The sequence below is a fragment of the Myripristis murdjan genome, chromosome 6 (assembly GCF_902150065.1).
Source record: "Myripristis murdjan chromosome 6, fMyrMur1.1, whole genome shotgun sequence".
Taxonomy (NCBI): domain Eukaryota; kingdom Metazoa; phylum Chordata; class Actinopteri; order Holocentriformes; family Holocentridae; genus Myripristis; species Myripristis murdjan.
Genome location: NC_043985.1, coordinates 18,703,439 through 18,717,195, shown reverse-complemented (window position 1 = coordinate 18,717,195; position 13,757 = coordinate 18,703,439). Strand labels below are relative to the sequence as shown.

The 13,757-nt window shown below is 42.3% G+C and overlaps 2 protein-coding genes across 2 annotated transcripts; one reads left to right on the top strand and one right to left on the bottom strand.

Moving 5' to 3' along the window:
* Positions 1–1,131: 1,131 nt before the first annotated feature.
* man2c1 (mannosidase, alpha, class 2C, member 1) lies at positions 1,132–9,245 on the top strand. Its single transcript, XM_030053271.1, has 26 exons — positions 1,132–1,302; positions 1,802–1,927; positions 2,043–2,166; positions 2,296–2,366; positions 2,476–2,653; positions 2,751–2,940; positions 3,036–3,142; positions 3,232–3,342; positions 3,949–4,041; positions 4,171–4,287; positions 4,375–4,470; positions 4,582–4,727; positions 5,070–5,193; positions 5,549–5,670; positions 5,753–5,838; positions 5,941–6,096; positions 6,180–6,259; positions 6,353–6,447; positions 6,535–6,639; positions 6,755–6,911; positions 7,484–7,627; positions 7,877–7,986; positions 8,100–8,179; positions 8,316–8,458; positions 8,549–8,652; positions 8,751–9,245. The coding sequence occupies exons 1-26, from the start codon at positions 1,202–1,204 to the stop codon at positions 8,860–8,862; spliced, it is 3,078 nt and encodes a 1,025-aa protein (XP_029909131.1). The 5' UTR covers positions 1,132–1,201; the 3' UTR covers positions 8,863–9,245.
* A 49-nt stretch (positions 9,246–9,294) lies between these two features.
* neil1 (nei-like DNA glycosylase 1) lies at positions 9,295–13,689 on the bottom strand. The gene is made up of 10 exons (XM_030053274.1): positions 13,326–13,689; positions 12,361–12,842; positions 12,156–12,275; positions 10,661–10,769; positions 10,483–10,576; positions 10,193–10,314; positions 10,081–10,108; positions 9,922–9,992; positions 9,630–9,846; positions 9,295–9,459 (listed from the first exon to the last, which is right to left on the bottom strand). Exons 2-10 carry the CDS (start codon positions 12,813–12,815, stop codon positions 9,413–9,415), a joined length of 1,263 nt encoding a protein of 420 aa, XP_029909134.1. The 5' UTR covers positions 12,816–12,842; positions 13,326–13,689; the 3' UTR covers positions 9,295–9,412.
* Between the last annotated feature and the right edge of the window lie 68 nt (positions 13,690–13,757).

Here is a 13,757-nt window from a genome sequence, read left to right as displayed (position 1 = left end):
AACACAACGCCAAGCGTTGGATGGAGCGGTGTAAAGCACGCCGCCACTGGACTCTGGAGTGGTGGAAACGTGTTCTGTGGAGTGATCATGCTTCAGTCTGATGGACGAGTCTGGGTTTAGCAAATGCCAGGAGAACGTTCCCTGCCTTTTTGCACTGTGCCAACTGTAAAGTTTGGTGGAGGAGGGATAATGCTGTGGGCTTGTTTTTCTGAGGAAGGTTGGCCTCAGCTCCTTAGTTCCAGTGAAGGGAAATCTTAATGTCTCAGCTTCCCAAGACATTTTGGACAATTCTCTGCTTCCAACTTTGTGGGAACAGTTTGGGGAAGGCCCTTTTCTTTTCCAGCATGACTGTACAACAATGCACAGAGCAAGCTCCATAAAGGCATGGCTGGCTGAGTTTGGTGTGGAAGATTTTGAGTGGCCTGCAAAGAGCCCTGACCTCAACCCCATCCAACACCTTTGGGATGAACTAGAACAGAGATTGTGAGCCAGGCCCTCTTGTCCAACATCAGTGTCTGACCTCACAAAAGCTCTTCTGGATGAACAGGCAAAAATTCCCACAGACACACTTCAAAATCTTGTAGAAAGCCTTCACAGAAGAGAAGTTGTTCCAGCTGCAAAGGGAGGGAACTCCATAATAATGTCTATGGATTTAAACTGGGATGTCATAAAAGCTCCTGAAGGTGTAAAGTGTAGGTGGCCCAGTACTTTTGTCTATATGGTATATCTACCTCACGCAGCAGACAGGCTGAGAAAACCTTAAATTAAACAATGAATATGATTTTAATCAATACATTTTATTTTTTGATATATTTTTGCTGTACAATTTTCATCTTATATTTCTTTGTGTCAAACTTTGTTTGTAACCCCTGGCATTGTATATTTGTATTTTTGTTTGGCTCATATTGTTATTTACTGTCATTTTACTCAAACTACACTGCATGATGTATATCTGTTTTTTTGTTGTTTTTTTTTTAAGGGTTACAAAAAAAATCTTTCCCTCGCAAGATGAAACATGAATGACCCCGCATGCAATGGTTGTGCGTTTAACAACACTGACATCTAGCGGTCATGAGCAATAATTACAATGAGTGAGTTTTACTTCCGGGTGTCTTCACGGTATCGTGAAATGATGTATGTTTGATTGCCGGTGCATTCACAGACAGGTGCTGTAGGTGTTACGTCCCGTTAGGAGGGGGCCATGTATCACCAGCCTGTGCTGAAAAACAGGCGGACTCTGCTGGAGAGAGCAGAGAAATTTATATCAGATATTTACTTCACAGACTGCAATCTCAGAGGACGGTAAGGCTTCATGCGTGGCACCACTGAGTGATGGTGAAACCTTACGCCTTAAAGGAGAGTCAGCTTTTTGTGCAGTGTATTGAAGTTACCATAACAGATCAATTCTGATCAAACTCAGAGCATTTGCACATCATGGAGCTTACATAGTTTGTTATTGTAAGTGCACAGCAATCTACTCTGCTGGTGTGAGTCAAAGTCCCAACAAAACATCTTACAGGGAGAGGAGACTCAGTATTGGGTTAATAGTGATTATAATGACTTATAGTGATATCTACTCTTCCTTGAGTGATGTCTAGTTTTCTTGTGATATTTGGTTGTATCCTTGTGAAATGGATCATAGAATTAGTGCTGTTGTTCTCCATAAGGAGTGATTTACGACTACGTACATTCTGAATATTTAAATGCCATTGAATGAATGAAGTGAACGTTACTCTGAGCCTCAGTATTGTAAATGTTACTGTGGAATTGAAGCCAGTTTGGGGGTGATTATTTCTTGCAGACTCTATGGAGACTCCTGCCCACTGGAGTCCATCACCTCATTCCTGTCCTGTAAACGGATCCCATTCACCGAGGCTGCCCAGCAGAACTTTTCACCTTATAAAATTGGTGATACCTTTGGACCCACGTATGTAATAAAATAATATACAGTCATTTAATGCCCTCTCATAAAGAAATAAAAAGAAAAAAAACATTCCCTCAGATGTGGCTGATAAACTAAGCAAGGATTGATGTTTACACAGATGGTGGACTTGTTGGTTCAAAGTGAATCTTAAAATCCCCGTGAACTGGAGAGGGAAGGAGGTTCATCTTCTGTGGGAGAGCGATGGGGAAGCCATGGTTTGGAGAGACGAGCAACCAGTGCAGGTAACATCTACCGGATTTGGCTTTAGTTTCTCCTCCTATCGCTCTCTGCCAAATCCTTTCCCCTCAGGCTATTTAAAACTACCATCCATCAATAGATTTCACTTGGATGTCTAAAATATGCACTTGCAGGGGCTGACCAAAGAGGGCGAGAAGACCAGTTACATCCTGACCGACTGTCTGAAAGATGAAGAGCCACATAGGTCAGTCAGCTAAGTGCTTGAGTCCATTGCTGCTGCTGGAGCCATCTGCATTTATCAGTGCAGGTCTTAATGACTCTAAAAGGCTTTTTTGTGCTATTTCTGTCTTCAGTGTCACTCTTTATGTGGAGCTGGCATGCAATGGACTTTTTGGAGCTGGTCAAGGGTCCATGATTGCAGCCCCAGATCCTAACAGGAAGTATTCTGTACAGAAGGCTGAGCTGGTGGTGTTTAATCGGGACGTCAGGGAGCTGCTGACTGATTTCGAGATGCTGATTGACATTGTGAAGGTACTCTGTTATAATGTGTGTAAATTATGTTGCTGTGTAAATGGAGGGTTGCTGAAGACGAATGTTAAGCGTATAATTCTGTGGTCCTTCGTCGCAGCAACTGGGGGAAGGAGAGCAGCGAGGCTACCAGGCGCTCTTCACTGTCAATGAGATGGTGAACCTCTGTGACCCAACAAAAGCCAGCTCTTATTCCAAAGCACGCAGCCTGGCCCACAAGTTCTTCAGCCAACAGAACGGACAAAGCCAGCACACAGTCCACGCAATGGGCCACTGTCATATAGACTCAGGTCTGAATTTATCACTGAAACAGTAAACTGCCAGATAATGCACATACAGCCTTGTTATAGTCCCATTTTTAATAATTATGACTCTGTGTAACCAGCCTGGCTGTGGCCCTATGAGGAGACCATTCGCAAATGTGGGCGCAGCTGGGTGACAGCGATCCATTTGATGGAGAAAAACCCAGAGTTTATGTTCACTTGCTCTCAGGTAATTCCCAATAAAACAGATCATCTGATTTCTGTAGATCAGAAGAGTCTAGTTCAGATTTGACTGCTTTGTTTTTGGGTTTTTTTCAGGCCCAGCAGTTCCAGTGGGTGAAGACGTGGTACCCAGGACTCTTCTCCCAGATTCAGCATTACGTCAAGAAGGGCCAATTTATTCCTGTCGGAGGCACATGGGTGGAAATGGCAAGAAATCACCAGTTATTATAGTTTTTTTTTTTGTTTGTTTGTTTGTTTTTCAGTAGTTTTAATCGTTATTTTGTTTTGGATTTTTGCTCAGTTTAGATTTTTGAGTTTTGTTCAGTTCAGTTAAGTTTCAATTCATTTCCAGAGTGGGTTTGCTTGTTTCAGTTTAGTTTCTATTGTTTAAAAATGTTTAGTTTCAGTTTAGTTTTTATTGTTTAAAAAATGTTTAGTTTCAAGTTTAGTTTTTATTAGCTTCCGTATTAGTTTTAGTTTGTTTGTTTTATTAGAATATTGGCAGGGGCAAGACGTGAGAAGTTCAGAGTAGATATTACAATACAAACATAACACTTTGTGAATGCAGTTGACTCACAACTAAAACTAAAACTAAAGACATTTTCTGTGTGTTTTTATTTTAATTTGGTTAGTTTTGTGAGTACACAATATTGTTTCAGTCAGTCTAGTCTAGTTTTTATTTTTATTTCACTTAACTAAAATGATGTTGGGCCCTGTAATATGAGCCTGCTGCCATGCAACCCTTATTGTGACCAGGCATTGAAACATTTGTGTGTGTTTAAATGATTTTCTTTTAATGTTTTTTTCTGTCAGGATGGCAATCTGCCCTCAGGTGAGTCCATGGTCCGGCAGTTTCTAGAAGGCCAGCGCTTCTTCCACAAGGAGTTTGGACTCCATTGCAAAGAGGTAAGAATTCATAAAACACTAGATCTCCCAGCATGTGCCAACTTTCATTTGTTACGACATGTCTAGTACATTTGTATCAACTTTGTAATTATCAGCGCATTGTAAGGATCTTTTGTCTGTGTTCCTCAGTTCTGGCTACCAGACACCTTTGGCTACTCTGCCCAGCTCCCTCAGATAATGCAGGGCAGTGGCATTTCTCGCTTCCTGACACAGAAGCTCAGCTGGAACTTGGTCAACGTATTCCCTGTGAGTAAACGCCCCAGCACCATCCACTGCAAAGCTATTTAAAATGACCAAGTGTGGCTTTATGATAATTGTTTCTCTTTCCTTAAGCACAACACATTTTTCTGGGAGGGCCTGGATGGCTCCCAGGTGCTAACTCATTTCCCACCTGGAAATTCATATGGCATGGAGGGCAAGGTTGAAGATGTGAGTTTGCTTTCCAGTTCACATATTGTGGTGAATGTCAAGTCTTCGTAGGAGGCATTTACAATATTCACAAGACTCACATTCCTCTGTTCTGGCTTTCTCTGCCCCCAGCTGGTAAACACTGTGAAGAACAACAAAGACAAAGGCAGAGCCAATCACAGTGCGGCCTTGTTTGGTTTTGGTGATGGTGGCGGTGGACCCACACAGCTGATGCTAGACAGACTTCAGAGAGTCCAGGACACAGATGGCCTTCCTAAGTCAGTTCCTGTCCCGTAATTTGACTCAGCATCTGTCTGTAACACCGGGCAAGCCCATCCTTAATGTCAGAATTATAACGGAAAGGCTTCCCTTAAATAAATTTGGGTTTCCTGTATGACTCATGTTTCAAACAAGTAGATGAGCTCTGCATTTGTTGAATACAAGAGGATATGAGTGCAGTCTACACATCATTGTGGCTTTGTTTCATAATGCCAGTCACTGCAGTCATGCTGTGGCTTTGTTTTATAATGCCAGTCAGTGCAATCATGTTGTGATCAGAGTGACGACAGAGACGTCATTGTTGACCTTACCTCCATTGTAAGTTGGTCCATGTTTCCCAGGGTCTGGATGTCCGCTCCTGACAGGCTTTTCTCTGAGCTCCAGGCTGACTCAGCTCTGCTGTGTACTTGGACTGGAGAACTCTTTCTAGAGCTTCACAATGGCACGTACACCACCCAGGCCCAGGTGAGCCTGAGTCCTCAAAATTAAAATCTCATTATTAAAATCATCTCATCATGATGAGATGAGATACAACGTCATTGATCCCCATAGGGCAGTGGTTCTCAAACTTGGGGCCATTCTTGAATTTTTGTGGGTTGCAAGATGATTAAGACATAAGCAAAAGAAGAAAAAAACATTTTTAATATGATAAATTATTGCGATTATTTATATTATGTATATCAGTATAAATAAAACAAGATATATAATTGTCAGTTTGTCTAAACATTTGCTGTATCAAATTTGTGTACAGCTACTCAAACTAAATGTTAAAGATACAGCGCTAGCAGTGCTGAAAACTTTGCTGGTCTGTTGTTCTCAGATAAAACGTGGGAACCGCCAGTGTGAGACGCTGCTTCATGACATCGAGGTGGCCAGCAGCTTGGCACTGTCTCGGGGTGAGGCCTTTGAGTACCCAGTGAAACAGCTACAGGAGCTCTGGAGGTACAGACATACAAATCGGCTTTGAAAATGATGGACCCTCTCAGTGTATTCAGTGAAATCACTGAATTTGTTTTCCTGGCAGACTGCTGCTTCTAAACCAGTTCCATGATGTGATCCCTGGTAGCTGCATAGAGATGGTTGTGGAGGATGCACTCAGGTATTATGAAGGTACATTATGAAGAAAGATCTGTCTTCAACACAAAGGTATTGTGCCGAATCACAGCCATACTGAGGTTTTCAAAATAAAAACAGGTCACTTTTCTGTATTAGATATCCGTCGTGTTGGTGGTGGGCTGCTGGATGATGCATGCAGAGCTCTGCTGTCAAAGGAGCAGAAGGGAGACGCCCACGCTGTGTTCAATTCTCTGCCATGGGAGCGCAATGAAGTCATCCAGCTCCAGGATACTGCTGGTCAACCTGGTCTAGGTATATTTGATATTGACATGAATTTTATGGCTGTTTCCAAACTCCATCTCAATGTCCGGTGCTCTGTATGTGTGATTTTGCAGCTCTGGTGAGCGTTCCCAGTGTTGGTTTGGCTACCGTCAAAAACACACAGCCTGTGGCTCCGGTGTCCGTCACTGTTCAGGTACGCTGCTGTAATGCATGTAGAAGACTTTTAGCTAAACTGGCTCTGTTATCATTTGATTTGGCTGACTTGAGTCCTTGTTTAACATCATAGGCTGACGGTACTGTCCTTATGGCGAATGGGATTTTGCAAACCATCGTAAACAAGAATGGGAGCTTGGCATCGCTACATCTGGTCAATGCAAACAGGTGTGGCCACATGAAGAAAACACCAGCACATTGTGTATCACAGAGCATTATCAGTGCTGAATTAACAACTGTCTCGACCCTTTTCAGAGAAGCTATCTCTGACGGCTGTCATGGCAACCAGTTTGTCATGTTTGATGACGTTCCCCTGTACTGGGATGCTTGGGATGTAATGGACTACCATCTTCAGACAAGGTGACAAACATCACTGTTCCTCCAGACCTTTAACTTTGTCTCAACATTGCAGTATACAGGATTATGCACATCTAGACAGGAATTTAATGACCTGAGCTGAAACTCTGACCCGCAGGAAGCCGGTGCTGGAGGTGGTGCAGCCGGTCCAAATCGTGTCCTCGGGTGGGCTCCGAGGCAGCGTCAGCTTCACACTGAGGATCAGTGACAAGAGCACCATCACACAGGAGATTGTCCTAGATGCCATGTGTCCTTACATCAAGTTCAACACACAGGTATACTGCCGGGGCGCAGCCATCATTTCAAAAGTGAGGGGGGTTGAATATGCAGGAGAAAGACTTTTTTTTTAAACATAAGAATAAATCAGCAATTTAGTGTCACTTTTATTGTGTGGTGTATGAACCCTTTGAAACCTGCAAGCTTTTTTAAAAGATTTTATTCCACCCCCTTAACAAAATAATCTTTATTTGTTTTTATTTTTCCTGTTAAGATTTTTCTCAATTTTTTTGAGTGAATTTGTGGTAATTATCATCTTGTAATTTAATCTAAAATACCCTGTACATTTACAATAATTCTAAATGTGCTCTTGTAATTTTCCAGTTGTATTTTGCTGGTTTTAGAGATTTAAACTAATTTCTTGTTGATTGTTTTTTAAAAAAAAAAAATTTGCTCAGCGCTTAAAGGGTTAAATGATTCAGAGAACCACTGGCTCAACCGCTGCAATATGGTGCTACTTAAGTATTTCCTACAGAATATGTTTGTCACAAATGCTGTACAGAACCATAAAGGACATGCGTGTCCTTTAAACCAAGAAATGGTGGTTTTTATGTGCACACTATCATTATAGGTGGAGTGGGCAGAATCACATAAGTTCCTTAAGGTGGAATTCCCTGTGCGAGTACGCAGTCCCAACGCTACGTATGAGATCCAGTTTGGTCACTTGCAGAGACCCACACACAGGAACACGTCCTGGGACTGGGCCAGATTTGAGGTAGCACCATTAGCTATTGTTGACCTTGATATACGGTGACCTTCACAAGTACTTGACGTTTTACAGCTTTACACAATCTAATGACACCACTTTGTCATCATTTTCTCATTTCACAACAAATGTCAAACATACTGTTCTCATAAGCTATCAAATTGCATTGCTGTCCAAATGCCTGTGGAGCCCACAGTGCATACTGTACATGCTATGCATTGTTTTTGCTATTTTTCATGTTCTTGTTTCAATTCTCAGGTTTGGGGACACAAATGGGCCGACTTATCGGAGCACAACTTTGGAGTTGCGCTACTGAATGACTGCAAATACGGTTATTCAGTTCATCGGAACATTATGACATTATCTCTGTGAGGTTTCCTGATGTTCTTGTACACCGCCGTCACAAATAATGCAATTTAATGACACTAAATTTAAATAAACCGTCCATGTACATGTTTAACAGTAGATGTCTCTGTCTCAGACTCCGAGCAGCCAAGGCCCCGGACGCCAATGCTGACATGGGGACACATCATTTCACTTATGCAATCATGCCACATACTGGTCAGTTTGAAATGTCCCATTTGGAAAAGTGGATTTTTTTGGCAATTTAAAACTGATTTGTGTAAGTTTGTGCGGCATTATTGGTGAAACTGAGATGCCACATCTAATGGCACTGGTTGTGTGTGCCCTAATGCAGGATCATTCCAAGATGCATCTGTCATCCAATGTGCATACAACCTCAACTTCCCTCTGAGGCTAATCCGCTCCGCACCTGGCACTGTGCCGTGGAGTGCCCTCTCTGTCAGCGACCCAGCCGTCATCCTTGAGACAGTTAAGCAGGTATCTCCGCAAATGGTTAACCTTGATCACATGTAATCAGCTCAGTGTGTTAATGAAGCTTTACCCTAACATGATCTTTTAACATCATAGGCTGAAGACAGAAAGGGTTCACTGGTGGTTCGCCTTTATGAGTCACACGGGAGCAGCGTGACCACAATGCTCCGCTTCACCCTCCCTGTCCGAGAGGCCTGGCAGTAAGCATCTCTATTTTTATACCAGAGACGTGGCCCAACATCTTAATGTCTCATTGTGTGCTTAAAAAAAAATTCTGACTGTTTTATCCCCTTTCCAGCTGTGATCTTCTGGAGCGCCCAGACCCAACCCAGCCAGCACACATTACACCAGATGGAATTATTTTAAACTTCAGTCCTTTTCAAATTGTGTCACTCCTCCTTCACCTGTGATCAGAAGTGTATTTTACTGAGTTTAAAGGCTGTCACATTCAGATTACTGATCAAATGTGTTATCTGTATCAATTTAAATCAGAAATTCACACAGTCTTGGCTAATGGCTGATCCAATAAATTGTCCTAACGCTGTAATCTATTCAAATTATGACTATAATTTGGACGCGACAACAACATTACAGCGGTGTAGTCTGGAACATTTCTATTGACAATGAGTAGGGAAACCAAAAAAAATGTAGATTTGGGTTAGAATTGATTTTTTTTTTTTATCTTTTGCATCTGAGCTTTATAATTTGGTACTTACGGAACTTTCACATCAATTTGAGACTCTGTCCTGATATTTGTGTATCTTTTCATGGCCGACAAGTTGAATAAAATGATGGTAGAAAAATAACCGGCTTGTTTTGTATCAGTTCAACAAACAGTTGTATAGCTCTTGTAAAAACATTTTATTTGTTTTTAAAAATATATATATTTCAGTGTATAAAAACTGGTAAAAATGGTCCCATACAGTAGTGTCTTGTCTTGTCTGAGAGGAGTGTATGTGTTTACTTGCTGGACTGTCTGGTCACTCTCTCACTCCGCCGCTGTTGACCTGCCACAAGAAGGACTCCTGTTATACATCGACAGCTAACATCAGAAAAATGCTGTTTAATGTTTTTGATATTTCCTGCCATGGTAAGACGGTGCTTCCCAGCAGGTCTTCCGTGTTTGGCTTATTTCATTTCCTGTAAAACTATGAATTTCCTGCCGTCTGATTCTTACCTGCAGCTCCCTCTGCAATGCTGCCCTTCCTGCTACGTGCAGTAGGTTTTTTTTTGCCCTGAGGTGTGTTGACTTCCTTGCCGTCCCGCTCAGACTTCCGTCTCCTGGATCCTGTCTCCTTCTGAAATCCATCCTTTTCTTTCTTCGGCTTTTTTGTCCCCGTTTCCTGTTTTACCACATTTTCTTTTATCTTGCTTTCAGAGCGACCCTTGGCCACCTAAGGAAATACAATTGGTGTTAAATGTCGGTCGAGTTTTTCCCAGCAGTTAAAGGAGGAAAGTAAGGCTTGTACCTTTTTCTTGCCGGTATAATCATGATCATCGGACTTTTTTGATCTCTTTTTGGCCTTTGGTGATTTTGCATCTATAAAATGAGAAAACACCAGACATTTGTTCAGCCTGATACATGTAATCTCAGATACATTTCAGCAAAAATTCAAAGTATTGCATACCTTTAGGTGCCATTGGGCCTGGATCTCCCTGAAAGTATAACAGAAGTTTAGTACCAATGAATGATGCATTAAAATTTACAAATAAAATCTAAGCTGTATTTTTTTCCCTCACCTTGAACCACATTGTTCTACCATTATGGTCCCTTATAGATTTCATCCCATCCACGTAGTAACACTGCAACCATGCTTCAAAAGCAGAGTAGTCCGCCTTCTCAGGATCATAGCCCTTTCCGCCTAAAGGGTAAAGGGATCACAAAATACAATGTGTCAAGAACAAATATGTATTTCAGAGGAAACTGAACTATATCAGCTTTACATTCGGGAGAAGCTTTTCACTCAAACAGCCGTAACAACCATGTTTGAGTTGTGGGATTTATGAATAGATAAGACATCAAAGCCTACCTAGGTTCACCACCTCCAGCGGGACCGTGTGACACAACCTAAGCAGGTCAGCTGTCTCTACTTTCACTTTCTTCTTCACGGTTGTGTTTAAGGTCTTTGACAAACAAGAAACAGCGGTGGTTAGAAAATGGAAAGTGAATGTTTGGAGACATGAGAACTGTGGCCTTTGTTCATTCACCTTTGCGTCTCTGATCTCCCCTTTCACAGGCTTCTCACTCTCCCGTAGGTCTTCTGTTTCAAGGCCTTCCAGTACTGTCCTTGCCTGCACAAAGGGTGGGATGTTCAGCCTGAAACGAAAGACTAATTTAAGTCCATTCTTTCATAAGAAAGGGATCTTTTGTTCTTAAAATGTGCCTGAATCATTGTGCCTCCCACAGGATGCAAGAAACCAAGACCAACTGAAAGAAAGCCATTCATTTCATATCTGAAGGAAGCAGTTCTTGTAAATTGTAAGAAGTGTTATTGTTGTAGGTTCATAATCAAAACAATACACAGCTTGTAGTCTGTCCACTTTTCAGCCAGGGCCTGACGTGCGAGTAGATATGAGAGAACTTGCGTACAATTATTTTCCTAGTCAATGCAAATATGAACTCATTTAATATAACTCTAATTTAATATGCCAATACCAAGGTAGGATTGCTCTTCCTGTTTCAATCTTGCATGTCACTGTTTATAGACTTGCAGACGAGTGGTCAATTAAATGAAAAACCAACATATAATGTCACCATTCTTCCAAAAGACACTGTACATAAAGAGGGCTATTATACTAGGGCTGCAGCGCATAAACCCAACATTACACAGACAAATGCACATTTGAGAGTTCAGTGGTGCAAAACCATACACACTGGTGTACAGCCATGATGAAAAGTGATGTGGTCAGATGAGTCATCCTTCACCATAGTCTGGACAAGTGGGCGAATGTGTGTTTGGCATCCACCAAGAGAACACTACAAGCCTGAATGGACCCCTACAGTTTCATGGGTTATGGTGTGGCTCCACTTGTCCCCTTAGAAGAAAAGCTCACTGCAAATCAATACCGATGAGTGATCACCTTCATCCTATGATACAACATCTCTATCCTGATGGGAGCGGTCTCTTCCAAGAAGACAAAAGCTCCTATCCACATCCACCAAATGCAGGAATATCTTTTGGCAGAGTGGTGTTCATCCCTCCAGTAGACATCCACAGACTTGCTGAATCTATACTCAGGTGCCGTGAAGCTGTTATGGCACCTTTTGGTGGCCCAACGCTTACTAAGACACATCACATTGTTTTGTCCATTGTCACCAATCTGTTAAGGTGTTAGTTCTTGTTCTACCTGCCTAGATCCTTAGACAATGCAGTTTTAATATCTGCCAAATAATCAATATGTATCGATACTGTCCTGCATGCCTTCATGTGTATCTGACTTAATGTTGTTCTGTGGCCAGTGGTCTCTATATTTTTCATTTTTATGTATAATATTACCATATTGCTGATATGTTTAGCCCTTCATGTGTGTAAAATGTGCGTGTTTGTGCTTTCAATTCTAGGTAACCACAGATTACAGGTCACTGCAGATGGACCCCAGGTGGTCCAACTCTGGCACATCTAAAGCAAAATGTAGTAATGTGCACTATTCCTAAGACCGTACTAGAATATTTCTAAGGGATGTGTGTGTTTACTAAAATCACCTGAATAGAATTTCAGCCCTCAAGTAGTTCCCAATACCATTGAAGTATTTCTGATTCAGCAGAGCTTCACAGATGGGCCGGTCAAAAGCACGGTCGGACAGGTTTGACATCACATTCTCCCTGCAAAACAATGAAATCGTCGGTTTATCAATCACACGAGTAAAGTAAGTGACAGAATTAACATAAGCACTGTGCCATCCCTAACCTGAAGCTCTTGTACTCAAACATGATGCAGGGCCCTCTGTCAGGCTGCCAGGTCCCATTGGGCTGCCAACTGCCAAACCTTCGTGCATCCACAAAGCTCAGCACTCTGCAGGGCTTCTCGTTGGAAAAGAAACGCAGATGGGAGTGCTTCGGCAGCTCATCCTCTGTGGTGAAGCGGAAAAACCCTGACATCCCAAAGCGGAAGACAATGTCCATGGGCTGGTCGGCTTGCCCTCCCTTGACTCGCTGCTTGTTATCATCACTTTTCATGGGTGTGAGTGTGAGCTTCACTTCCTTCCCTCTGGAGGTGGCCATGATGCGGTAGGCATCACAGGTGAAGGCCACATCAGGACTCTTGCTGACCTCTGACTTTATAACCGGCCCTGTGAACACAACTCCATCGCACATCCTGTTGACAAAACGACTGGCCAGGTGGAGCTCCGGTCCCTCGGGCATTTTGTTAGTTTAACAGGCGCACCCGTGCTGCAAGTGCAAAGAACAAGCTTGGCTGTAAGGGCTGGGCAAAGATTAGGCCTATATTATTCAAACTATCACTTTAAAAGTTCAATGTGCAAAAGTGGATTCATTTAAGGGAGGACAAATTAGACTTATCTGACAAAAAAAGTCAAATGAGCATGTTAATTTGATGGTTGAAACTGCATGGTTCTCCTTACTGGTCCAACTCATTCAACCAGTAACTCACTCTCTTAAGTAAAGCCTCTGCAGTTCTGCATGGTGCACGTTTAAATCTGATGTGATACAATGAATGTGGCATTGCAATAAACATACAATGCCAGCTTGTCAGAAAACACAGTATTGATCTGAAGTATTCGTTTTTTTTCTTACGTTTGAACGTGCATTCACTCAGACCACACAGAATACAGTCAACAGCGGAATGCACAGTACTAATTTTATCGTAGCAGCTCCGTTTAACCGAGGCCAAAGTAATCAGTTCAGGTTACTCACCTAGCGGCTCAGACACTTGCTGAATTAGCAGGTTTGGTGTTAATTTGTATTGAATAGGTTAAAAATTCACCGATTTACTGAGACCTGTTCAAGGTTGTTGCAAATAGGAAACGGAATACGGGGGTTTAACACATGAGTGTTACCAAACAACTTGTGTAACATCAGCGTGTCCGTGCAGGCGCTCATTCATTGGAGAATATCGCGAGACAATGGCTTTCGACTGTATTTATAACTAACTAGGTTTTTGCGCTGAGTGCCCATGTTCTGCCATCATCCATGCCAAAGCAGTGAACTCAACAAGTTGACCTCTTTCAGTGACTGGACTGCGGGAAATAAGACAAGACGCCAGAGACTAGGCAAACAATATAACCCAGTGCATGATGGGATTTGTAGGCGATGTGGAAATGGAAGACAGCGATGAAAGGATCTTTG